Source organism: Felis catus, chromosome F2 (genome assembly GCF_018350175.1).
Source record: "Felis catus isolate Fca126 chromosome F2, F.catus_Fca126_mat1.0, whole genome shotgun sequence".
Taxonomy (NCBI): Eukaryota; Metazoa; Chordata; class Mammalia; order Carnivora; family Felidae; genus Felis; species Felis catus.
The window spans coordinates 46,242,830-46,267,728 of record NC_058385.1 but is presented as its reverse complement, the minus strand read 5'-3'; the positions used below and the strand labels follow the sequence as shown (position 1 = coordinate 46,267,728).

Genomic DNA, 24,899 nt, shown 5'->3' with positions numbered 1-24,899 from the left:
CTGCATGTGATGGGCATTCTCTTTGGCTCTTTGGTTTCCCACCCCGCCCCACTCCTCTACAAAAGTGTGCAGGCAGCCCCTCATGTAAGTCCTTATTTTCTGGTAGTTTTAATTATGGGAGATAGTTTCATGGATTTCCGATGTCTAGGTTGCAAAGTCTATGTAGTTTTAAATTTAATAAGGTTATCAAGTTCCTTTTTTTAAAAAGGCCATCAATATTTACAGTTCCACTAACAATAGGTGAGTCTCCTTTCCCCTGCATTCAACCAGTAGTAAATATTAGAGCTTTATAGTTTTTACAAGACTATTTGGCATAAAGTAATATGTATTATTTGATTTTATGTTTATGTATCCCTGGTCACTAGTGAATTTGTATATCTTTTTGTAGGAGGAGAATTGGTGGTATTTGATGTACTGTTTTCTAAACTGACTTTTATATCTTTTGCCTGTTTTTGGAGGGGGGTTTCTCTTTATTCAGTTTGAAAGGGATCTTTATCATAGCTATTATATATTTACAGTTATTATAATTATCTATGCATTATATATAACTATTAGTAGTTTTTTGTTAGAGGTTATATTTTTGTCCAAGTCTATTATTTGGCCATTTGCTTTATTAACTTTTTTTTGCTGCACATGTTACAAACGTAGAATTTTATTAGGTTGAATCTTTCTTTTCTTTTAAGTTTATTTGTTTATTTTGATAGAGCGCACATGCACAAGCAGGGAGGAGCAGAGAGGGAGAGAGAGAATCCCAAGCAGGCTCGGCACTGTTAGCATGGAGCCAATGTGGGGCTTGAACTCACAAACCATAAGAACATGACCTGAGCTGAGATCAAGAGTCGGATGCTCAACAGACTGAGCCACCCAGGTGCCCCTCCCGTGCATTTTATTTTAAACTTACTTGGAATGTTTCTAGACTATAAAGATAAGTTGCAAAGATAGTTCAGAGGCTTCTCATACACACTTTTCTCACATACACACACACACACAATTTTGCTATATGAAAGTTCTATTATCTAATTCTATATTTCAGAACTTCCCATCATAGTTAAGGTCTCCTTTGCTCCTAAATTATACTTACAGTCTCCTAGGTTTCTTGGAAGATTTTTTTTTTTAATGTTTATTTTGAGACCGGAAGCATGCAGGCCGGGGAGAAGCAGAGAGAGGGGGAGAGAAAGAATCCCAAGCAGGCTCTGTACTGTCAGTGCAGAGCCCAGAGCCTGACACAGGGCTTGATTTCACAAACCGTGAGATGGTGACCTGAGCTGAAATCAAGAGATGAACACTAAACCAGCTGAGCCACCCAGGCGCCCCCTCTTGTGAGATTTTTAAATTTTTTACATTTGCTTTAATCTGTCTTGAATTTGTTTACTATAATGTAGAAGTCCAATCTTATTTTCTTCCAATGGAAAGCTGTTTTTGTGAAGGCACTGTTTTTTAAATAATCGATCCTTTCCCACTGATCTGAATGCTACCTCTCTATTGGAATTTCTAGATTGCTACCAGAAAGCCTGCTGGGATTTTTATTGTGATTCCATTGAATTTATAGATCCATTTGGGGGAAATAGGCATCTTAACCATAGTGAATCTTTTGATTCATGAACATGGCTTATCCATTTATTAAGTTTTTAAATTTCTTTCAATAGTGCTTTATAGTTTTCAGTATACGGATATTTTTTTAAATCTCAATTTCTGATTGTTACTATTATATAGAAATACAATTGATTTTTGAAGATTGTTCTTGAATCCTGCAAACTTGTAAGTCATTTATTAGCTCTAAAGTTTAGTACAGCCATAGGATTTTTCTACATAGACAATCATGTCTCTGCAAATAGTTTTATATCCTTCTTTCCAATCTAGATGCCATTAGCAACATTTTTTTATTTTTTTGGACCTATTGACTTAAATCTCTAGTAAGATATTAAATAGGACTGGTAAAAGAGACATCCTTACCTTGTTTCCAGTCTAAGTAGTCTTCCATCTTCACCTTTTATTCCTTTTGGTAAAATCTTGACAAGCTTAAAGGGGTGGCCAGTTTGGATTGATTGGAGGACCCCAGAGTTTACCTGTAAGTTATTATTTGAATTGAGTGGTTTGCTTTTTTTTTTCCTTCAATTTTAAAAATTGAGATACAGTTCACATACTGTAACATTTTTAATGTGTAAAATTCAGTAATGTTTAGTATATTCACAAGGTTATACAACCATAACCATTACCTAATACTAGAACATTTTCATCACCCCAAAAAGAAACCCTGTATCCACTAGCAACCAGTTCCCATCTCCCCAGTGGTCCCCCCACGACCCCCATCCCTCATGGTCTTCTTAGCTCCTGGCAACCACTAAAGCTACTTTCTGTTTGAATAGATTTGTCCATTCTGGGCATTTCACATAAAATTCATATAATATGTGGCTTTTTATGTATGGCTTCTTTTCACTTAGTGTTTTCAAGGTTCATCTATGGAGTAGTATATATCAGTACTTCATGCTTTTTATGGGTGAATAATAATATTTTGTATGGTTATAACACATTTTTGTTTATCATCAGTTGATAGACCAGTGGGTTCTCACATTTTTGGCTATTATAAATGACATCAGTATGTGTGTACAGGATTTTGTGTGAACATGTTTTCAGTTTTCTTGGGTATAATACTAGGAGTGGAATTGTTGGGTCATATGGTAACACTGTTTAACTTTTTGGAGAACTGCCAAACTCTTCCAAAGCAACCCCATTATTTTGCATTCCCATCAGCAATATGTATACTTCCTAATTCCTCCACATCCTTGTCAACATTTGTTATTGTCTGTCTGTTTTTTTTTTTTTTTTTTTTTTGTCTGTTTTATTATAACCATTCTAGTTGAATCTTTGCCCTTGTCTTCACACACATATGAATTAGGATTAAAATTGTTCCTCCCAACCCACTGATTAATTATAGTAAATATTTGGTCCTGTTTTCAGGTAAGAAGCTGACATAGAAGAGATCAAATGTAAGGTAGCCAGTAAGGTTCAATTTTTAGCAGTTTTTGGATTTGACAGGTCACTATTTAAACCCTAAGGAAAAAAAGAAAACCAAGTCAGTTTGGTTCCTGAGTTTCCTGTCTGGCTTCTGCCTGCTACACAATGAAGCTTCCAGCAGCAGAGTTATTATTACTAGGTTTGTATTGCTTTCTGATATTGAAAATTCCGCAGAAAAGTAATTTAATCATACTGAGCTCTTTCTTATCCACCCAAGTCTGTTCAAAAACCTGGCTTAGACTTTGCTTTCTCCTGAAAATGTTCTTATTTATTCCTCTTGGCCCTTGTAATAACTTTGACACTCAAACATTGCGTTGATGCTTTTGTTTCCCCTACTAGAGCTTCTGGAACTTGGTTTTGTTTCTTCCAAATTAGTCATAAGTTCATTAAAATCAGAAACTGTCCTTTTTACTTATCCTCCACAATACTTTATTCAGAGGGTCTTGAGTAGTTTAGTTCACTTACAATGTTTGTGCAACTCAGGTATTAGTAATTGCACAACTTGCCTTCTGGCATATTGGGTTGTATATTCCAACTTGCCTAAGAATTAGAAGAGATATTTTAAAAGTTAAGTTCCCAGCCCCTTGGACTCAAGATTCTCAAGCAATTCTGAGCAAATATTCTAAGAACCACTGAGAAATATTTAGAAGAGCATTATACATTTGTCAATAATAGGAACTTCTCTAATCTGAATTTTGTTAACCAGAGCACCTTTTTAGGGCAGTGTCCTCTAGATTCATTTATTGAACATTTACTAAGCACCCACCAGCCTATGCCAGACTCTGAATATGCAACTGTTTGTGTTGACATACCTCAAAACAGTGACAGGTTGGAAAAGAAAGATGCATGTTGTTAGATTCTCTGCTGCTCAACCTGTGGAGTAATTTCTTGACTTTGTCATGACTAATTCCCAGGAGATGGTAACAGATATCCAAGGCTAGTATTCTCTGGTTGTAGTGTTTCTATTGGAGGGGTCTTAATGTATATCTATTACCCAGTAAGTGAATAATGAACGTGTCCATAATACTTTTTTTAATGTAACATTGTGTCCATAATACTTGAAAAGAGCTCTCTTTTTCTAGCAACATAATGAGATATACATATGGGAAGAGAGCAATTGTAAACATGGAAGGAAAGATAAAAGTACTAAGTACCGCCAGGTATTTTACATAAACTACATCATACTACAACCCTGAACGGTAGGAAGATATCCCTCCTCATTTTGCAGATGAGGAACCTAAAATCCTTGAGATTATACAGAGTTTTATATGAGCTCATTACTCCTGAGTATCAGAGTTAGGATTTAATTCCAGGTTTATGCTCTAAAGTAGTTCCCCAGAGAAAAAGAGAAGAGACAGCTGTGAGAGTCTCTTATGCTCTTATCTCCTGCTTGTTTTTCATTGATCTTTGTACCATCGATTAACTTTCAACCATCTCTTTACTTTGATGTGTGGCAAAAGGCATCAAAACCTATGAACTTGAAGAAATTCAATACATTCTGGAGACAGATCCCTTGTGTGGAGACCTGAGAGGCAGGACTTCTGCGTCGGTTTTTGGGGGTCCTTGTGGTCTAAGTGGTGGCAACTGGCTGAGAGAGTAAAACACATTCCAAACGTGAACATACTTTGCTACGTCTTGTTCCTAGATGGCAAATATAATAGTATATTAGAAAAACAAGTATAAAACATATCTTTGAAATCACTTTAAAATAATGATCTGTAACTCATGATTAATTATTCTGTTTGCACACACATACCATCAGCCCTTAATACTTTTCCTGAGAAGTCCTCTAGTGAAGAGCACATTTCCAACAGTGAGGCGCCACAAGTTGGTCACGTGAAGGGAGTTTTCACCAAAATGCATTTAAGAAGTGGAAATGAAAGTTCTCCTGACAAACAGCAGATTCTCAATCTGTCCATCATGTTGCAGTGTCAACTTACAGAGCCCTTGGCATTCTGAGATCTTGCTCATGAAGAAGGTGCTCTCTGAAATTGCCTGGATACGTTATTGATCATTCTGAGCAACTCAGAACCAGAGTAGCCATTTTAGATTCATTCTCGTAGCTGCCCTTAAGGCTTTGCCGCTTTACCTTTCAAGTTTCCCCTCCTTTGCCCACAATCTCAGGATAAGAGCAAAACCAGTACAGTCACGGTTCATCAGCATTTCAGACTGCATAATATTCTGTTGTGTTCTTATTTGGACTTCAATGTAAATGGAGTAGAGTTAGATGAGGATCTCTCTTAAAAAAAAAAAAAAACCTCTTCAGGCCACAGTGTAACCCAGTTTTATGACAAAGAAAAAGCTTCTGGATCTGATAAATGTTGTTGGCAGTAGTTTGAATAGTGTTGGGAGATAGAGGCCAAATTTCTTTCAAAAAAGGAAATTTGGGAGGTAGGAAAGAAAAATGGAAGAAGTTATCTATTTTTGAAAATATGGTGTAGGAAAGGATGGAAACTTGGGAGATTGAGAGAAGGACTTTAAGTGAGGAAGAGTTGAGTGGGTTTGGAGGCTGAGAGGAAGGCTGTGATTGAAAGGGAAATATGCAAAAGATGGATTTATTCTGGGAGGAAAGCCCTTGAAGAGAGGAGAGGATAGCATGAGGGATCAGCACTAGAAAGGAGGGGGAAAATTACTTTCTAAAAGAGAAGGATCAGGGAAAATCTGGTCATTAGTCAAAAGGGGAGTAGATTGGAGCAGTTAGATGAGATGGCCTCAGTTGTTTCAGTTAAGGTCAGGTAGCTGAGCATGATCACAGATGGAAACACAAAAACAGTGGTTAAAACTATAGTAGAGCTATGCATACGGCACTATGAGAAAACAAAGATCACTTAACTCAGCCAAGGCAGGTGAGGAAAAGCCTCTGGGAGAGGACATTTGAACTGGATTTTAAAGGATGCCTAGGAATTAGCTTTGTGGTTTGGGGAAGTAAGAAGGAAGAGAGAAGAGCAGGGAAACGTCTGGTGCAAAAGCAGTCGATGTTGAGTGAATGTGCCCTCTCTGGGTAATAAAACAGTTTGCCTGAATGAATATTGGATGCGGAGATTGAAAGAGCCAGAAAAGTCTAGGAGGAATCTGAAGTTTCTAGCTTAGGCCAGAGTGTGAATGCTGGTATCTTTCACCAAGATAAAGAACAAGCGAAACCTAAGTTTGAGGGAACAAAGAGTTCAGTTTGGGGCATTATTACATTTGAGGTGTCTATGAGGCATTCATGTGGAGATGAACAGTGTGAGGTTGGTTTTACGGATTGAGAGATCAGGAAAGACTATACAGAAACAGATCCAAGTCTTTGGATATAATTTTAAACAATCCAAAAGCCTTAGTGGCTTAACAAAAAAAAAAAAGGACTATTTCTCATTCATGCTATCTGTCCAATGCAGACTGGTAGGAATCCGCTTCAGGCCAACACTCAAAGAATCAGGTTGATGATGGAGCTGTCGTCTTCTTACAACCCACTAACTGGAATGTGAGGCCTTTCTCAGTCACTGTAGCAAGGGTGAAGACCATGCAGGGCCTGTACTAGCTGTTGTGTACTTGGGCCCAGAAGGGACACATCACTTCTACCTCTACTCTGTTGGCAGGATTTGTCATGTGTCCCTAACCAATCACAGAGTTTGAAAAGTCCCATCTTGTGTATGCCGAGAAGGGGAAGAAAACCAGGCAACGCCTGACTCACAGAGGAACCACATCTATAACTAAAACTCTATTTCTACCATTTTATATGCAGCATACAGCTTTCTGTTTTATCCAACCATCATTCCTTCAGGCCTATCACATAGACATTCTGCTCCTCTAAGATTAAGAGTACACGTAGTTCCCTAAACACGCCCCGTTATTTCACACTTGCCTTCAACATGCACCTTCGATGTGCATCTGGATGCCTTTGTGTCTCCTCTTTCCTCTGCCTGGCACACCCTCTTCTCATCCAAATGATAAACTCAGGCTGCACAGTTATCTCCTTAAAACCTATCTTAACCTCACAGGCAGTACTGGGCATTTCTCTTGCTCTACATAATCACTATTACATCTCTATTAGTTTAACAAGATTGGTAGTTTATATGTTCATTGCCTCTACAAGCTGTAACTTAAAGACCAGGCACCTTACTAATTATTCCATTATGTTTAATATTTTCCATTAAACAGCGTAAGTTCAAAGATTGGAATCTTGGATCAACTACTTGCAATATTTGTAACCCTTGTTAATTTACAGGGATTTAATATACATTTTCTGTGTTTGATTTTTTCTGTGCCATAGTTTCCTCATCTATAACAGAGTTGTTATAAGAATTAAATTAGTGTGTAATAAACTATACACATGCCTAGCACAAAGCTCAAAACCAAGTACGGTAGTTTTTTTTTTTAATTGAAATGTTTGACATATTGTGTAAATTTAAGGTGTACGTAACTGATTTGGTACACTTATATATTGTACTGCTAGGTAGCATCTTTATCACCTCACATAATTATTTCTTTTCTGTGGTGGGAATAATTAAGATCAGTCTCTTAGCAAGTTTGATGCTTATAATATTGTTGTCTACAGTCATTATGCTGTGCATTAGTTCTCTACGACTTAGCTGATCTTCTAGTGCTAGTTTGTTCACGTAAACATCTCTCCTGTTCCCCCAACCTGGTAGTTCTACGTAGTAACTATTATTTTTCTATTTTTAGGAGTTTGGCTTTAAGATTCCACATAAAAGTGATATCATACAGTATTTGTCTCTGACTTATGTCACTCAGCATGTCCTCAAGGTCTAGCCATGTTGTCACAAATGGCAGGATTTCCTTCTTGTGACTGAATAACATTGCATTGTCTGTTGTGTATGGGTATGTATAATCTTTATCCATTCATCAGTTGACGGGCATAAACTGTTTCCATATCGTGGCTGTTGTGAATAATGCTACAATAAATATGGGATTGCATAACCTTCAATATCCTGTTTTCATTTCTTGGGGTATATACCCACAGTGGAATTGCTGGATCATATTGATAGTTCTATTTCTAGTTTTTTTGGAGGAACCTCAAAACTGTTTTCCATAGCGGCTGCAGTTTACAACCCCACTAACAGGGTACAAGTGTTCCTTTTTGTGCACCTTCTCACCAGTGCTTCTCTTGTCTTCTTGAGGACAGCCATTCTAATAGGTGTGCAGTGATACCTCATTGTGATTTTGTGATTAATGATGTTAAGCATCTTTTCATGTAACCTCTAGGCCATTTTGAAATCTTCTTTGGGAAAATGCCCATTTTTTATTTGGATTGGTTTTCATTATTGAGTAGTGTGAGGGTGTGTGCAGATTGTGTGTGTGTGTGTGTATTTTTCTTGTATAAAACTATATGCTGGTGACAGTTGAAGCCGGGTTCTCTGCACAGAGACTCATGTGGTCCTTTGTAAGACGGTCAGTGAATTCCTGATAGGTGACTTGGTAAACACAGTCAGAAGTGAGCTGTAGGTCTTGGAAATGGCATCAAAAACAGCTTTGGCAAAGTTGACCAGAGGGTGGCAGTGCAGCCCCTGGCTGAGGTGTAGCAGTCATAAATACCAGCCATCATCGTATCTTCTTGGGCACAGAGGCTGAGACAAAGCCAGTGCCTCTGGGCAGGGATGAGGTGCACTGGCACAGAGCCACAGCAGCAGGTCACCTTGCGTGGCATGGTGTGGGGCTTGTGGATCTTGTTCTCCAGTAGCCTCGCCGTACAGGGACAATGGAAAACCTGGCCAAGACGATGGCCCCATGGATGGCTGTGGCTACCATCGAGCACTTAATACCCAGAACAGCATGTCCATTGTAATCTCTGCTGGCAACAAATACCTTGAACCTGGTCCACTGGCGAGCAAGGGTTTGCTTTTGAACAGTCATAATTTTTAAAACCTCATCCTTGAGGGATGCCCCTAGGACAAAAAAAAAGTCAATGATCTCAGATTCCTTAATGGGCAGGGAGAAGAGAGAAATCTCCACCAGGGACATGATCTTCATGTCCTTGACCAGGCAGCCCAGCTTGGTAATGGGGATCCACTTCTTGTCCTCAGCCTTGCCTCCACAAGCGCCTTGGCCTTGGTCTTAGCCATGGCCCAACCATAGCTGTAACCCCAGCCCTGGATGCTGCTGCCCAAGCCTCTGTGGAAGCCACCATGACCTCCCATTCCAGGGCCCCCAGGCCCTCCAGGTCTAACTAACACCAGTGCCATCTGCCACTTGGCGTTTTCTCAAAATGTTTATATATTTTGGATATTAGCCTCTTACACAATATATGCTTTGCAAACAATTTTCTCCGATTCTGTACCTTTTCATTTTGTTGATTTCTTTTGCTGTACAGAAGCTTTTCAATTTGATGTAGTCCCACTTGTTAATTTTTGCTTTTGTTGTTTGTGCTTTTGGTGCCATGTGCAAAAGTCATTGCCAGGATTGGGGCACCTGGGTGACTTGGTTGGTTGAACTTCTGACTCTTGATTTTGGCTCAGGTCATGATCTTATGGTTCATGGGATTGAGCCCCACATTGGACTCTGTGCTGACAGCACAGAGCCTGCTTCAGATTCTCTCTCTCCCTTTGCCCACTCCTCTGCTTGCATGCTCGCTCTCTCAAAATAAGTAAACATTAAAAAAAAAAAATTGCCAAGATCAATATTGAGGAACTTCTTTCCTGTTTTTTTGTTGTTGTTTTTCTAGGAGTTTTATGGTATCCGGTCTTATATTTAAATCTTTGACCTATTTCAAGTTAATTTTTGTGAGTGGTATAAGATGAGGGGTCCAGTTACACTTTTCTGTGTTTATCCCATTTTCCCAACACAATTTGTTGAAATACTATCCTTTCCTTACCGGGTATTCTGGCTGCCTTGTTGAATGTTAGTTGACCATATATGTAGTGGTTTAATTCTGGGCTTTCTGTTCTCTTCCACTTGTCTTTGTGTCTTGTTTTTATGCCAGTACCATGCTGTTGCAATTACTAAAGCTTTGTAGTATAGTTTGAAATCAGGAAGTGTGATGCCTCTGGCTTTGCTCTTCTCATGATTACTTTGGCAATTTGGGCTCTTTTCTGGTTCCATACAAGTTTTAGGGGTTTTGTTGTTGTTTGGTTTGGTTTCTGTTTGTGAAAAATGCCATTGGGTCTTTGATAGGGATTGCATTGAATCCATGGATGGCTTTGGGTAATAGGGACGTTTTAACAATATTAATTCTTCCAATCCATAAGCATGGAATCCTTTTCCATTTGTGTAAGGTTTGATTTCTTTCAATGATGTCTTGTAGTGTTTGCTGTACAGATCTGCCTTGGTTAAATTTAGTCTCTGGGTATTTTGTTTTTGATGCTACTGTGAATGGGATAATTTTTACCTCTTTTTCAGATGCTTATGGTTACAGAAATACAACTGATTTGTCAATTTTATATCCTGCAACTTGACTAAATTTATTGATTAGTTCCAATAGTTTTTTGAGTCTTCGGGATTTTCTTTATATACAACATGAACTGCAAGAAAATTTTTGCTTCTTCCTTTCCAATTTGGATGCCTTTTATTTGTCTTGCCTAATTCTTTTAGCTAGGGTTCCCAACACTTGTATTAGGAGTGGTGAGAATGGGCATCTTTGTCTTGTTCCTAATCTTAGAGGAAAGCTTTTGATTTTTCACTGCTGAGCAAGTTAGGTGTGGGCTTGTCATGTATGGCCTTTATTGTGTATGTTCCTTCTGTTTCCAGTCTGTAGAGTTCTTAAAATCAAAGGATATTTTGTCAAATGCTTTTCCTGCATCTGTTCAGGTGACTGTGTGATTTCTATCTTTCATTCTATTAAATGGTGGTATATGAAACTGCTTTGCCCATGTTGAACCACACTTGATCCCAGGGATAAATCCTACATAGTCATGGTGTACAGTCCTTTTAATGTGTTCTTGAATTTGGTTTGCTAATATTTTATGGAGAATTTGCAGATCTACAGTCATCAGAGATACGGGTCTTTAGTTTTCTTGTAGGTCCTTATCTGGCTTTGATATCAGGGTAATGCCGGCCTCATAGAATTGGCCTAGAAGTATTCCCTCCTCTTCAATTTTTTGGAAGAGTTTGAGGATTGTTAACTCTTCTTCACGTTTGGTAGAGTTTGCCAATGAAGCCAGTTGATCCTGGAATTTTCTGTTAGGAGGCTTTTGATTACTAATTCAATCTCTTATTATTAATCTGTTCAGATTTTGTTTTTTTCTGATTCAGTCTTGGTGAATTCTGTGTTTCTAGGAACTCATCCATTTCTTCAATTACTTAATTTGTTGGCATGCAACTGTTCATGGTAGACTCTTACGATCCGATGTATTTCTGTAATGTCTCTTCTTTCATTTCTGATTTTGCCTTTTTTTTCTTAGTGTAGCTAACAGTCTGTCAATTTCATTTATCTTTTTGAAAAATGTTTTGTTCTTTTTTTTGTATTTTTTTCTTGTCTCTTATTTCTGATCTTTATTTCCTTCTTCCTTCTAGCTTTGAGCTCAGTTTGTTCTTTTTATAGCTCTTTAGGTGTAATGTGAGGCTGTTTGAAATCTAACTTCTTAACATATGCATTTATCATTCTAAACTTCCCTCTCAGAACTGCTTTTGCACTGGTTTGCTGTTTCCATTTTCAGTTGATAAATTTTATTTCCCTTTTAATTTCTTCTTTGACCCCACTCGTTCAGAATTGTGTTGTTTCCACATATTTACAGATTTTCCAGCTTTCCTTTTGTTGACTTGTAGTTGCGTACCATTGTGGTCAGAAGATAGATTTCAATCTTCTTAAATTTGCTAAGACTTGTTTTGTGTCCTATCATATAATCTATCCTGGAGAATGTTCCTTGTGTACTTGGGAAGAATATATTCTGTTGCTATTGGATGGAAAGTTCTATATGACCATTAGGTCCATTTGGTCCAAAGTATGATTTAATTCTAACTTTTCCTTGTTGATTTTGTCTGGATGATTTACCCATTGCTCTAAGTGAAGTATTAAAGTCCTCTACTATTATTCTATTCTCCACATTTCCATTCAGATTTGTTAGTATTTGCTTCATATATTTAGGTGCTCCAATGTTGAGTGCATACAGTTTACGATTATTGTATCATCTGACTGTAGTGACCCCCTTTATTATATAATGACCTTCTTTGTCTCTTACCACTCTTGGCTTAGTTTGTTTGGTCTAAGGGCAAGTACAGTAATCCCTGCTCTTTTGGTTTTCACTTGCAAGTAGTATCTTCTTCCATCCCTTCACTTTAAACCTATGTGTGTTAAAGCTGAAGTGAGTCTCTTGTACACAGCATATAGTTGTCTTTTTTTTTTTTTAATCCAGCCATTCTGTGCCTTTTGATTGGTGAATTAAATTTACATTTAGAGTAATTATTGATATGTAGGGATTTACAACTGCCATCTGCCTGGTTGCCTTCCTGTTCTATATTTCCATTGTTCCTTTTCCCTAGTTCTTTCCTCCCTTCTGTTCCCCTCTCCGTTTGTTTCAACTCTGTAAATTGATTTTCCACAGTAGTATATATGGTTTCCCCTTTATCTTTTGTGAATCTAAATTTTTTAACATGAGGTTTACATAAAACATTTCATACATGGAAGAGTTCATTTTATGCTGATAGCAACTTATCTTCATTTGTCTATAAAGGGTCTATTCATCTTTTACTCATATATTTTCTGACATCAGATTTCATATTGTGTACTGTCAGCAAATTATAGTAGCAAGTTATTTTTAATACTCTTTTCCTAAAGGAAAAGGTGAAACGTACTCAAATTCAGAAAATTCTAATTCTTTAAGATGGTATACTATAGTTGTGGCTAATATGCCATTTTATAGAATTAGAGTTTTCTAAATTTGAGTATTTTTCACCTTCACCAGTGTAAAGATGGTTTTATGTCACTGATTAGCATCTTTTTATTTCAGCTTGAGGAACTCCTCTCAGCATTTCTGCAGGGTAGACCTAGTGGTGATAAATTTTTTCAGCTTTGGCTCTTGGGCAAGTCTTTCTCCTTCATCACTGAAGTGTAACTCTGGCTGAAAGTTTTTATCTTTTGAGACTTTGAATGTCATTCTAGGGTTTTGCCACTGAGAAATACGTGGACAGCCTAATGGGGCTTCCTTTGTAACTTCCTTTGTAAGTTACACTCCCCCAGCCGTCTTTAGGATTGATTTTTGGTGGTTTCCTTGTATCATGTCTGGGAGGTGTTTCCACATTGAGATACTACGGTGATCTATGTGAGCTCTGTGACTTTGGATGTTCAAGTCCTTTCCCCCAGGTTTGGGGAATTTTCAATTATTTTTCAAACTACATTTTCTGCCCCCTTCTCCCTTTGGTCTTCTGCATCATTTGAGAATTTGTATTCTCTAAGTCATTTATTCTGTCTTCCAATTGCTCTATTCTACAGAGGCTTGCTATAGTAGTCTTCATCTCATTCACTCAATTCTTCAACTCCAGAATTTGGTTCTTTTTTGTAATTTCTGTTGATTTCATGTTTTCCTTCCTAATATTGAGTTTTCTTGTAGCTTGTCGTGTTCTTCAAAACAGCGATCCTGAATTCTTTATCAGCTAGATCTGCAACATCCTATGTCTTTGTGTGTAGTCGTTGAATTATTGGTGTCTTTTGGAGGGTGAAATATTTTTTTCATGTTCCTTGTACGTTTGCATGGCTATTTTCACATTTGAAGTAACAGACGCCTCCTGAGTCTTCACTGGTTGCCGTCAGATGAGGTACTATCACTGGTGTCACTACGTCAGAGGTGTCCTCAGCCTTTGAATGGGTGAACCTGCTCCACTCTTCTTGCTCCCTCTAGTGGCAGAATTCTTAAACTTTTCCATCTTTTCTTGTAACTCAAGTCTAGCTGCTGGAACCTTTTGTTTTCCAGAAGGTGGTGCTATAGCTCCACGGCTCTAGTGTGTGATTTCTCCCTTGCCCACAGACTCTTGGTCCATTTTTCTGAGAAAACTCTCATCACCGGGCCTGCTCTCACTGCCCCCCTCAGGAGCACGCACGGGGATCCAGCACATAGTGAGAGGTGGCGTGAATTTAACTCAGGGCTTTGGGGAGGCTTGTGGACCCAGTGGGGCAATCTGGTGGGGAGGTCTTTGAGTGGGATACTCCCAGACGCATATGGGCAGACTTCCTGCTGAAGTCTTGAGGAACTGCATTCTTTTAATGCTCTTTGATATTCCTATCTACAGTTCCTTCACCTTGTCTTCCCTCCCCTCAGTCATGAAGTTCCCACTTCAGTACCCTGGCTGTCACTGGACAGAAACGGGTTTCTCCAGCCATGACCCACACAACTGGCACCGCTGGGCACTCACAGCTTTCCACCTCCTCTGAAGGAGAGGTGACCACTGCCAGACAGCCCCGTGCAGCTAGGTGCTGGGTACGTAACTGTCAACAAGAGTTTCCTTTTTATGTCTCTACTGTAAAGTTTACTAACATTAAAAAAGGAGAATCAGCTTTTCATTAATGAACAAAGAGTTAAAAAGAAAAATGTCAGTTTGAAAGATACCATTTACCCCCAATGATTTTTTAAAATTCTATTAATTCCAAAAGATTAAAGAATATGCAAATAATGAAAGTGATACTCACCTGTGATATTCACTTCTCAAGAAAGAATGCTCCAGAAAAAGAACTTGATAAAAACTATAGCAATAAATGACAGTACATTGATAGAGACCTGAATGTTTTATTGTAAGAAATACCTTTACTTTGACCCAGTTAACAAAGGAGATTTTAATAAAAGACTTCACTTTTCCGTTGAGGGAATATATTGGGGGGGGGGGGCGGGAAAAAAGGGTGAAGACAACATCTAAACGTTGGGGAAAATGTGGAGGGGACAATGCAGGCTTAGTCTGCTTTTATACAGTTGTTTGGGAAACCGCACTTTAAAATCTAGTAAAAAGTAGTAAGTAGTAGAAATTTTTGCCAATTTTTGTTCTTTAATTATTAGGCAATGTTTCCACGTGAGAAAAGAAGTTCTCTTATAGCTCTAAGTTAATAATTTAATAATCATTTCATATTGTAAGATTTAAGTGTTACATTTCACCTTAGCTGATTGTAATCCAGAAGTAGTATAAAATAGTATTTATATATATATATATATATATATATCATAGCAGGAAATAAAGGTGATATAATAATCACTGTTAATGATTTTCACTTTTAAAGAAATACACTTCTATCAAACTTAAGAGGAATCCTTTATGGCCCAAAGGAATGGAACTCAAATTTTTAACGAGTTATTAAAAGAAAATTTAGAATATAAATTAAAATGTACTTGAACAAGTTCCAAATATACTTATTATTAAATATAAAGATGTTAGCTCTGGTACATAGGAAAATATTTACAACTAATAAAAGCATATCGTAGAATATACATGTTCTCTATATAAAAATACATAAAATATTTTACAGTCCAAACCAAAGGATCTTTTTAAACCAGGTTTTATCCATGCAACACTATTACAATACCATCCCATTAGCACTACTGGAACTCATACATGCATGGAAGAAATCTAACAATAGCCTTGATTTAAAGCTCATACTTCCTTCTTAGGGCCTGTACATCTTCTAAAGTATAATGTTTGTTTGGTGTGTCTGAGAGGTCATCAAAGAGCTGTTCAATTTGCTCCTTTTGGCCCTTGCTAATTAGTGTCAACATCATCTGGAAGGAGGAGAAAAACTGTATTAGCTTCATTTAAAAATGAACATTTTAAAGTTACAGATACCCTAAAACAAAAATCAGTATCTATGTTTTGCCACTTACCTTGAACCTTTCTGCTTTACTTAGATAGAAAAGATGCTGATACACCAAAGAAGGATCTTTCCCAATAAGATTATTTTTCAGAGACTGAATGAGGAGGAGGAATGTATCCCCTTCAAGTTTGTTACTCAACAACACTGGCAAATCTTTCGGTTCAGTGACGGCTAAAAGGTGCGCACAGGCCTCTTTATCGTTCCTCGTGCTGATGGCATTTATAACCTGACCAAATTCATAGGCATTGGTAGGCCTGGCGATCGGGAGTGTTTCACCGTATGCTGGTGCCCCATTGGTTGTGTCCTCCTTCCTGGTGGCAAAGCAGTCACTGGACACCTCCTCAGAGGTCCTTTCAGGCTCTTCTTCATGGCCTTCGTTCACCTTCATGAGGAAAAAAAAATTATACTGTGACACAACAGCCACTGCACAAATTCCAAGCTCTATTTATTAAAATGGGAACTGAAAAACACTGGTAGACTCTATTTTAGTCAAATTCTAAGTGAAAAAAAGTGTATACTTTATAACGAATAGGAAAACCTACTCTTTTTAAGTTTAAAAAATTTTTGACACTGAAAATATGATCATGAGGTTTAGTTTTCTATGAAAGAAGACCTGTAACAACTTCACCTCTTTTTCGTGACAAGTATTTCCTCACATTTAACAGAGACATGAACTTAAAATATTTTTTCCTCCCTCCTTGGAAAATACTTCTAGAGTAAGTGCCTCTTACTCTTAGTGGAAATGTATGATAAATGGGATATGATATTAGCATCCACAAGGACACAGGAATTCATGAGCTGACATTCTTCACGGACGCCAAACGAAAAAGCTAGAGCGCAAGACACGGAGTTTGATTCTGGGATACTCCAAAATCTCCGATTAGGCCAGTCTTGTTTCAGAGTGCTAAAAAGGTCTCGATCAATCAAAAAAATCCCTATGGCGTATGGCTGGCAGGGCCACTGACACTGAATGAGTCCTTTCAGGATTCTCCAGGTGTACCCTGAAGCAAACAGGCTTCCAGAGCAATCTGGAGCAGAAACAATGCAAACTATAGGCCAGGTGGGGGTGGCTGGGGGAGAGAAAGGAGAAACCTCAGGAATGCAGACTTCCAGTACCCTCGATGGACACAAGCTGGGATCTACAGTGGCTAATTATAGCAAAGGAAAGTTTTGTCTTTATAACTGGTTAAAATGTCTTTACTGGACATCCAAGTAAAAAGAAAATAAAAAATTTTTTTTGTAGAACTCAGAGAAATAGGATTTTAGCATCTACGAAATCCCCCAAAGAGTACTTTCAAAGTTAATCAAATACAAATACCTCTTGAATTTCAATTTTCCTTCTCTCTTTTTCTTTGTTGAATGATGCATTATCCTTAAGGAGTCTGGTTACCTCTTCCAGTTCCATCTTTGCCTCAATAATACTTGAATCCAGCAGAAGAACTTTATTGAGATCGTTTAAACTTTTCTGATAATCCTGAAAGTAGAAAGGCAGAGAAAATAATTTTTATGACAAAAGAAGAGGCACAGATTAACCCAAGCAGGAGTGAGACTGAGGGGCGGAGTGGCACAGAATGTGTGCGGTGGGCTCCCTGTAGTGCCCAGATTACAAAGTCAGGCCCACAAAGTAGTCTCGGACTGAAATATTAAAACCCATAAAAGCGAGCACAGAATCTGGAGTTCTTAGACTCCAGTTCACTTGTGTATCACAACCATCAGTCCCGGATGTACAGGAGGCGTTTGCTGTCTGTGAAATGAACGAACAGCCTCATGTTAGTAGTACCTACCTAAATAAGAAACTGGAACGGGGGCGCCTGGGTGGCTGTCGGTTAAGCGTCCAAATCTCGATTTCGGCTCAGGTCACGATCTCACGGTTCATGAGTCTGAGCCCAAGTGAGGCTCTGTGCTGACAGTGAGGAGCCTGTTTGGGATTCAGTCTCTCTGCCTCTGTCTTTCCCGCCCCCACCAAAGTAAACAAACTTAAAAAAAAACAAAAACAAAATCCTACTTATTTAACCTTCTGAGTTTCAGTTTTCTCACCTTTAAGGATAACAAAAGCTTTCCTACTCGAGTTTTCACAAAGCTGTACCAAGCATAAATGAAGTAGTGATATGAGTGGTTTAAACTTTTATAAAGGGTGATACAAATGTCAGCTATCACATTGTATCCTGTACCATCAAACCCTTCAAAGCTGTATACTGTTCAAATAGGCTAGTGTCAACATTTATTCTTCCATCGAGTCAGACAATACGCTGGGAGAGGTTGAGGGCAAAGAAAAGGCATCTAAACGCATAGCAGAATGTGGTAGCTGAGACAGAGGCCACAAAATCAGTCTGATGTGACAGGCCATATTCTAGAACTACAGACTACACCAATGTTCTCCTCTGTGAGGAGGCAAAGAATTGCAATGATGTATAACCTCCCTAAGTATTCATGACCTACCAATAACGGCCTGCTCTGGAGGCTGGGGCCCGGGAAGCTAAGCTTGTGGTTATGTGATGTTCCTGGGGGACTAGCTGTGATGCCACATCCCTTCTCCCTCTGTCCAGGAGGACACTGCACCAAAAGTGATTTGTTTAAACAGATAAACTTAAATCTGCTCAAATTCATTAAAAAAGGTAAATTGTTTACAAACGATAGTACATTATAAACTATTAGGAACAAATCACATACCACTGTGTCACAACAGTACAGCTGGAACCAGCTACAGAAAACCCAAATGACACCGTATTTCCATCCTGAGTGTTCATGCTAGGAACCATACCGAAAGGCAAGCAAGTGGGGCAGCAGGGCAAGCTGAGGTAGTTCCTGCTAACTCTGACCATTCTCAGCATTTTGGAAGTATTAGTTTACTCTCACAGCAGCCCTGTACATACTAACTTCTGTCCCCATTTAAAAGGTCAGGGAACTGAGGCACAGAGAGAGAATTCTTGGGATGATCGAGGCAGCAATGACCAGAAAGTGAATGGGAATACAGTTGTGGAATCCTAGCGAGAAGCCTGAAAACAGATTTGTGAGCTACAGCCTTGGAAATGAAAGTCCACCAGTCACAGAGTCAGTATGTATGGTTTTTCAACCCATTCAAGAAAAATCTATGCATAAAGAGCAATCTGTCTGGTTGAAGGAGACCTAAGAAAATAGGAAATACACTTCGATAAGAGTTAAAACAGAGGCGAGCAAATGTAAAGAGAAAAAGAGCCAGAAAAGTGGAGACACTGGAAGACAAGGGCCCGCGGGCCAGATCCCAAAAATGGTCACGCAGCCTGGCCCTGGCCCTTATGGAAGTTTCTGTCTTATGAAGAGAAACAATATAAAAAAGTAAACAAATGAGTAAGTATGGACTATCACTAATGCAAGTAAGAAAACCAAGGTTTCCGATGATACTAACAAGGAGGAAGGAGTCTTTTTTTTAAATTTTTTTTTTAACGTTTTATTTTATTTTTTTTTTTAATTTTTTTCAACGTTTATTTATTTTTGGGACAGAGAGAGACAGAGCATGAACGGGGGAGGGGCAGAGAGAGAGGGAGACACAGAATCGGAAACAGGCTCCAGGCTCTGAGCCATCAGCCCAGAGCCCGACGCGGGGCTCGAACTCATGGACCGCGAGATCGTGACCTGGCTGAAGTCGGACGCTTAACCGACTGCGCCACCCAGGCGCCCCTAACGTTTATTTTTGAGACAGAGACAGAGCATGAACAGGGGAGGGGCAGAGAGAGAGGGAGACACAGAGTCTGAAACAGGCTCCAGGCTCTGAGCTGTCAGCACAGAGCCCGACGCGGGGCTCGAACTCACAGACTGTGAGATCATGACCTGAGCCGAAGTCGGACCTTCAACCGACGGAGCCACCCAGGCGCCCCAAAGGAGTCATCTTTTGACACAGTTGTCAGAGAACAGAGGACCTGAAGACAAACAGCCACGCGGGAGGGAAGAGCAGAGCATACACGAAGAGAAAAGTATGACTCTGGCAAAAAGGAAGACGTTCAAAGTTGCTAATTATACCATTAGGCCTTAAAAAAAAAAGTATAATCACATGTGTTTGTGATAATATATATATTAATAGATGCACTTAAACTGTAACAAGAGTTATGTTACTTTTTGATATTTTTGGCCTTCTAGCATACCCAATTAATTGGCTGCAAATTCCTTAATGCAAGCACGATGTCTTATTTACCACTCCGCTCCCACAGTCTAGCACGTACGTAAGCGGCACTCGATTAAAGAAAGAAATTCTAAAACAAATACCATATGATTTCATTCACATGTGGAATTTGAACAAATGAACACGGGGTGGGGGAGGAGGCAAACCAAGGAAGACTCTTAACTCTGGAGAACAAACTGATGGTCACCAGTGGGGAGGTGGATGGGGGTCCAGGTGAACTAGGTGTTGGGGATCAAGGATCGAGGCGCTTACTGTGATGAGCACCAGGTATTACACTAAGTGCTGTATCACTAAATTCTACACCTGAAACTAGTATTGCGTTGTATGTGAACTGAAATTTAAACAAAAACTTGGGGAAAAAGGAATTCTAAGTGAAAGCCTCGTGATTTTTAAAACTGGCGTGTGTGTGCGCTGTGCTACTAACTACAGGCAGGGCACCTGCTCCTCGTGAGCCTCTGCGCCAGCCCCTCCCAGACACGCCAAGGAAGTGGATCCAGGCATGACTTCTGGTGCGTTTTGTAAGCAGTTGTCACTTTTGAAGATACTGAAACTAAATTCGCTTGGCACATAACTCAAACTACAGGACGTATAAACAAAACTGCAAGAAATCAAACCAGAAAAACAAACTGCTGGCCTCATAATCTGGTGGGTTGGATTACTCAAATTTGGGATCATCTCTCTGCAGAGTACAATTTCTAGAATGCATTCCAAAGGAGTATAGAAAGTCTTTCATTAGGTACACCTCTCACATTGGGTCAGGAAGACAAGTTCCAAGAGTCAGGCAACCAGCATGGAGTAAACCTGCTCTAAGAGTCTGGACACGCATACACTCGCGAGTCATCACACACACCTACCCTCACGTACCTGAATTCATCAAGCTCAGAGAAAGCTGAGGGAGTTTTGAAGAAGCCTCTCTTAATTCATGGTGCCACATACCATCTAAGGAATCTATACGTGAGGTTTATAAATGAGCGTGTTGCTAACAAAAAAAGCAGGAGTCGGGGGGGGGGGGGGGTCAGGTCACGTGCGCACCGTGGCATAAACCTACAGGGAAGGTGGCGCACCCCAGCTCCATGGAGACGGGAGTTCCCGTGCTCAGGACCCTTCTGGACCTGGGCCGACGCACCTCTTTACCCGGCTGTTCATCTGCATCCTTTGTAACAAACTGGGAGGGGCGACAGGGAGGGCAGGCAGCTGCGTGGCTCCAATGGTCTGGAGGTCACAGCACAGCCTCCGCGCGGCAACCTCAGTGCATGTGCGATGCAGAAAGTCGTGACTCCTCAAGGCACAACGAGCACAGCTCATAAGCTGCACTGTAGAAAAACATGACCGCCCTCTCCCAACAAAACCAGGTTTTACAGAATGTATTTTTAGTATTTGCCCATCAGTGATGGGCAGGAACTAAAAGAATTACCTCAAACTCAGTAACGTCAAACCTAACTATCCCCCTCCCCACTCAAGCCTCTCCCTCCTCCTGAATACCCTCCATTATTGCACTGCACCACTCAGCTACCCAAGCCAGTAACCCTGGAGGTACCACCTTTATTCCTTCCTCTGTCCATCTGCTCAGTAGGTCCTGTCGACTTTACCTTCAAACAACCTTCAGTTAATCTCTCTGTTACAGGCTAATTGTGTTCCCCTCCTAAAAATTCCTATGCTGAAGTCTTAACCCATAGCACTTTAGAATGTATACTTCAGAATGTAATTTGAAGACAGGTTCTTTTTCATTTTTTAGAGAGCGAGCAAGCGAGTGTAAGCGGGGGAGGGGCAGAGGGGGGAGAGAGAGAATCCTAAGCAGGCTTCACGCTGTCAGTGCAGAGCCTGACGTAGGGCTCAATCCCATGACCCCGGGAACCATGACCTGAGCCCAAATCGAGAGTTGTACGCTCAACCGACTGAGCCACCCAGGCACCCCTGGGGATAGGTTCTTTAAAGAAGTAATCAAGTTAACATGAGATCATTAGGGTGGGTCCTATCCAGTATGACTGGTGTCCTTAAAAAAAGAGGAAAGTGGAAGACAGACATATACAGACAGAAGACAACGTGAAGATACAGGGAAAAGACAGCCAACCGCAAGCCCAGGAGAGGGGCTAGAACACATCCTTCCTTCACGGCCCTCAGAAGGAGCCATCCCTGCTGACGCCTTAACCTCAAGATTAAGAACCGTAAGAACTCTAACAAAATAAAGTTCTGTTGTTTAACCCGTGATGTGGGTACTTTGTTATGGCAGCCCCGGCAAACTAACAGGCCTTCTCTCTTCCCTCTGCCATTGCCTTCCTTCAGGCAGCTGACCTGGTAGCTTCTAACCAATCTCCCTACCCCGTGCTGGGTCCCCAGTGATCCACCTTCCACACTGCTGGCAAATCTGACCCATGTGCCCTCCTTGACCACATAGCCTTTAGGGGTTCCCACCACCTTCAGGATCAAGCCTAGTCACCACAGCATGACCCCCGGGCCTTTCATGATCTGACCATCTCTCTCCATCCCCACTCCTACTCACAGCTGGTCTCTTTCTGTACCAACTCATGAACAAGTTCATAACATGTGGGTGGGGAAATATCATAGCAGCTATATTAATAGCCCCAAACTAGAAACAGCTGAATGTAATTAACTGGTGAATATGTTAAAAAAAAAAAAAAAGTTGTGGTATAATCGGTAATAAAAATTAGCAATAAAAAAGGAACAATTCCTGGGGCGCCTGGGTGGCTCAGTCGTTTGGGCATCAGACTTTGGCTCAGGTCATGATCTCGAGGTTCATGAGTTCGATCCCCACATCAGCTCTGTGCTGGTGGCTCGGAGTCTAGACCCTGCGTCAGATTCTGTGTCTCCGTCTCTCTCTGCTCCTCCCCCACTCACGCTCTGTCTCGCTCGCTCTCTCTCAAAAATAAATAAAAAACATTTTAAAAATTTAAAAAAGAAACAATTCCTAATATTCACATAGTACAGATTAACTCTCAGATGCTATGCTGAGCAAAAAAAAAAAAAGTCAAACAGTAAATTCTATAGGACTATGTTTATGTTACTGTCAAAAAGAAGCAAAACTAATCTACAGTGATAGAAACCAGATGGATGGCTGCCTGGGAGTGGGGGCAGAATAAGGGAAATAAAGAAAAATGGGCATAGGGAATTTCCTAGAGAGATGCAAGTAATATTTACCTCGACTGGAGTGATGGCTACATGAGAATTTACATTATTCAAAAGTCAATGACCAAATTAAGAAAACAATTCTACTTATAATTGCATCAAAAAGAATAAAATACCTAGGAATAAATTTAACCAAGAAGGTGAAAGCTTTGCACACTGAAAGCTATAACACACTGATGAAACAAACTGAAGAAGACAGAAATAAATGGCAAGACTTTCCATGCTCATGGATGGGAAAAAATAATACCTTTAAAATGTTTACCCTACCCAAAGCAATCTATAGATTCAATGCAATCCCCATTCAAAATTCCAATGGCATTTTCCACAGAAATAGAATAAACGATCCTAAAACTTACTATATGAACCACATAACACCCCGAATAGCCAAAGCAATCTTGAAAAGGAACAAAAAGCTGGAAGCATCACACTTCCTGATTTTAAACGTGACGGAGGTGCCTGCATGGCTCAGTTGGTTAAGCATCCAACTTCGGCTCAGGTCATGATCTCGCAGTTCAGGAGTTTGAGCTCCACATTGGGCTCTGTGGTGACAGTTCAGAGCCTGGAACATGGTTTGGATTCTGTGTCTCCCTCTCTCTCTGCTCTTCCCCTGCTCATGCTCTGTCTGTCTCTGTCTCTCTCTCTCAAAAATAAATTTTAAAAATAAAAAAAACTACATTACAAAACTACAGTAATTAAAATAGTATGGTATTGGCATAAAAACAGACACAGAGATGAATAAGACAGAACAGAGAGCTCAGAAATAAAAAGCCATGCATAAATGGTCAACTAATTTATGACAAAGGGGCCAAGAATTCTCACTGGGGAAAGGACAGTCTTCAATAAATGCTGTTGAGAAAACTGAACCACTGTCTTTACACTACATACAAGTATCAACAAAAAAAAGATGGACCAAACTTGAACATAAGACTTGAAACCATAAACTTCTAGAAGAAAACATAGGTGGTAAGCTCCTTGATGCTGGTCTTGGGTTTTGGATTTGATGCCAAAAGCAAAGGTAACAAAAGCAACAATAAACAAGTGGACTACATCAAGCTTCTGCACGGTGAAGGAAACCATCAACAAAATGGAAACTACCAAGTGGGAGAAAATATCTGCAAATCCTGTATCTAATAAGCAGTTATCCAAAGTACACAAACAATTCACAGAACTCAATGTCGAAAAAGTAATCTGATTAAAAAATGAGCAGAGGAACTAAACAGACATTTTTCCAAAGAAGACATACAGATGGCCAACAGGTATATGAAAAAATGCTCCACATCACTAACCAGCAGGGAGACAGAACTCAAACGCACAATGAGGTATCACTCTTGTCAGAACGGCAATCATCCAAAAGATAAGAGTTAACAAGTGCTGGTGAGGATGTGGAGAAAAGGGAACCCTCGTGCGCTGTGGGTGGGAATGGAAACTGATATAGCCATTATAGAAAACAGTATGGAGGCTCCTCAAGAAACTAAAATAAGACGACCATATGATCCCCCAATTCCACCTCTAGGTATTTATCTGAAGGAAATGAAAACATGAAATCTGCAAGACCTCTGCACTCCTGTGTTAACGGCAGCAATATTTACAACAGCCAGGACATGGAAACAACCTAAGTGTCCATCAATGAATGAACAGATAGAAAAAATGTGGTCTATTTACAGTCATACAAAAGAAGGAAATCCTACCATTTGCAACAACATGGATGGATCCTGAGGGCATATGCTAAAAGTGAGGTAAGACAGAGAAAGGCAATTACCTTATGACTGCACTTGCACGTGAAATTTAGAAAACAAGACCAAAAACAGAACTGAATTTATAGACACAACAAACTGGTGGTTGTCAGAGGCAAGACAAGGGCTG

The 24,899-nt window shown here is 39.8% G+C and overlaps 1 protein-coding gene and 1 pseudogene across 5 annotated transcripts in view; both read right to left on the bottom strand.

The window, feature by feature from the left end:
- Window positions 1-1,270: 1,270 nt before the first annotated feature.
- The window catches only part of SPAG1 (sperm associated antigen 1), an 80,492-nt gene continuing 56,863 nt past the window's right edge, over window positions 1,271-24,899 (bottom strand). For 3 of the 5 annotated variants that reach the window (XM_011291414.4, XM_045049894.1, XM_023248687.2), the window contains 3 exons: window positions 17,055-17,210; window positions 15,747-16,118; window positions 14,651-15,644 (listed from right to left, as the gene is read on the bottom strand). In XM_011291414.4, the coding sequence (XP_011289716.3) occupies window positions 15,513-15,644; window positions 15,747-16,118; window positions 17,055-17,210 (660 nt within the window). In that variant the 3' untranslated portion in view covers window positions 14,651-15,512. Of the gene's footprint in view, window positions 2,067-2,810; window positions 4,657-14,650; window positions 15,645-15,746; window positions 16,119-17,054; window positions 17,211-24,899 lie in introns of those variants that run through there. The other 2 variants (XM_045049896.1, XM_045049895.1) reach the window with 2 other exon arrangements.
- Window positions 2,811-9,532, bottom strand: LOC123383114 (annotated as a pseudogene).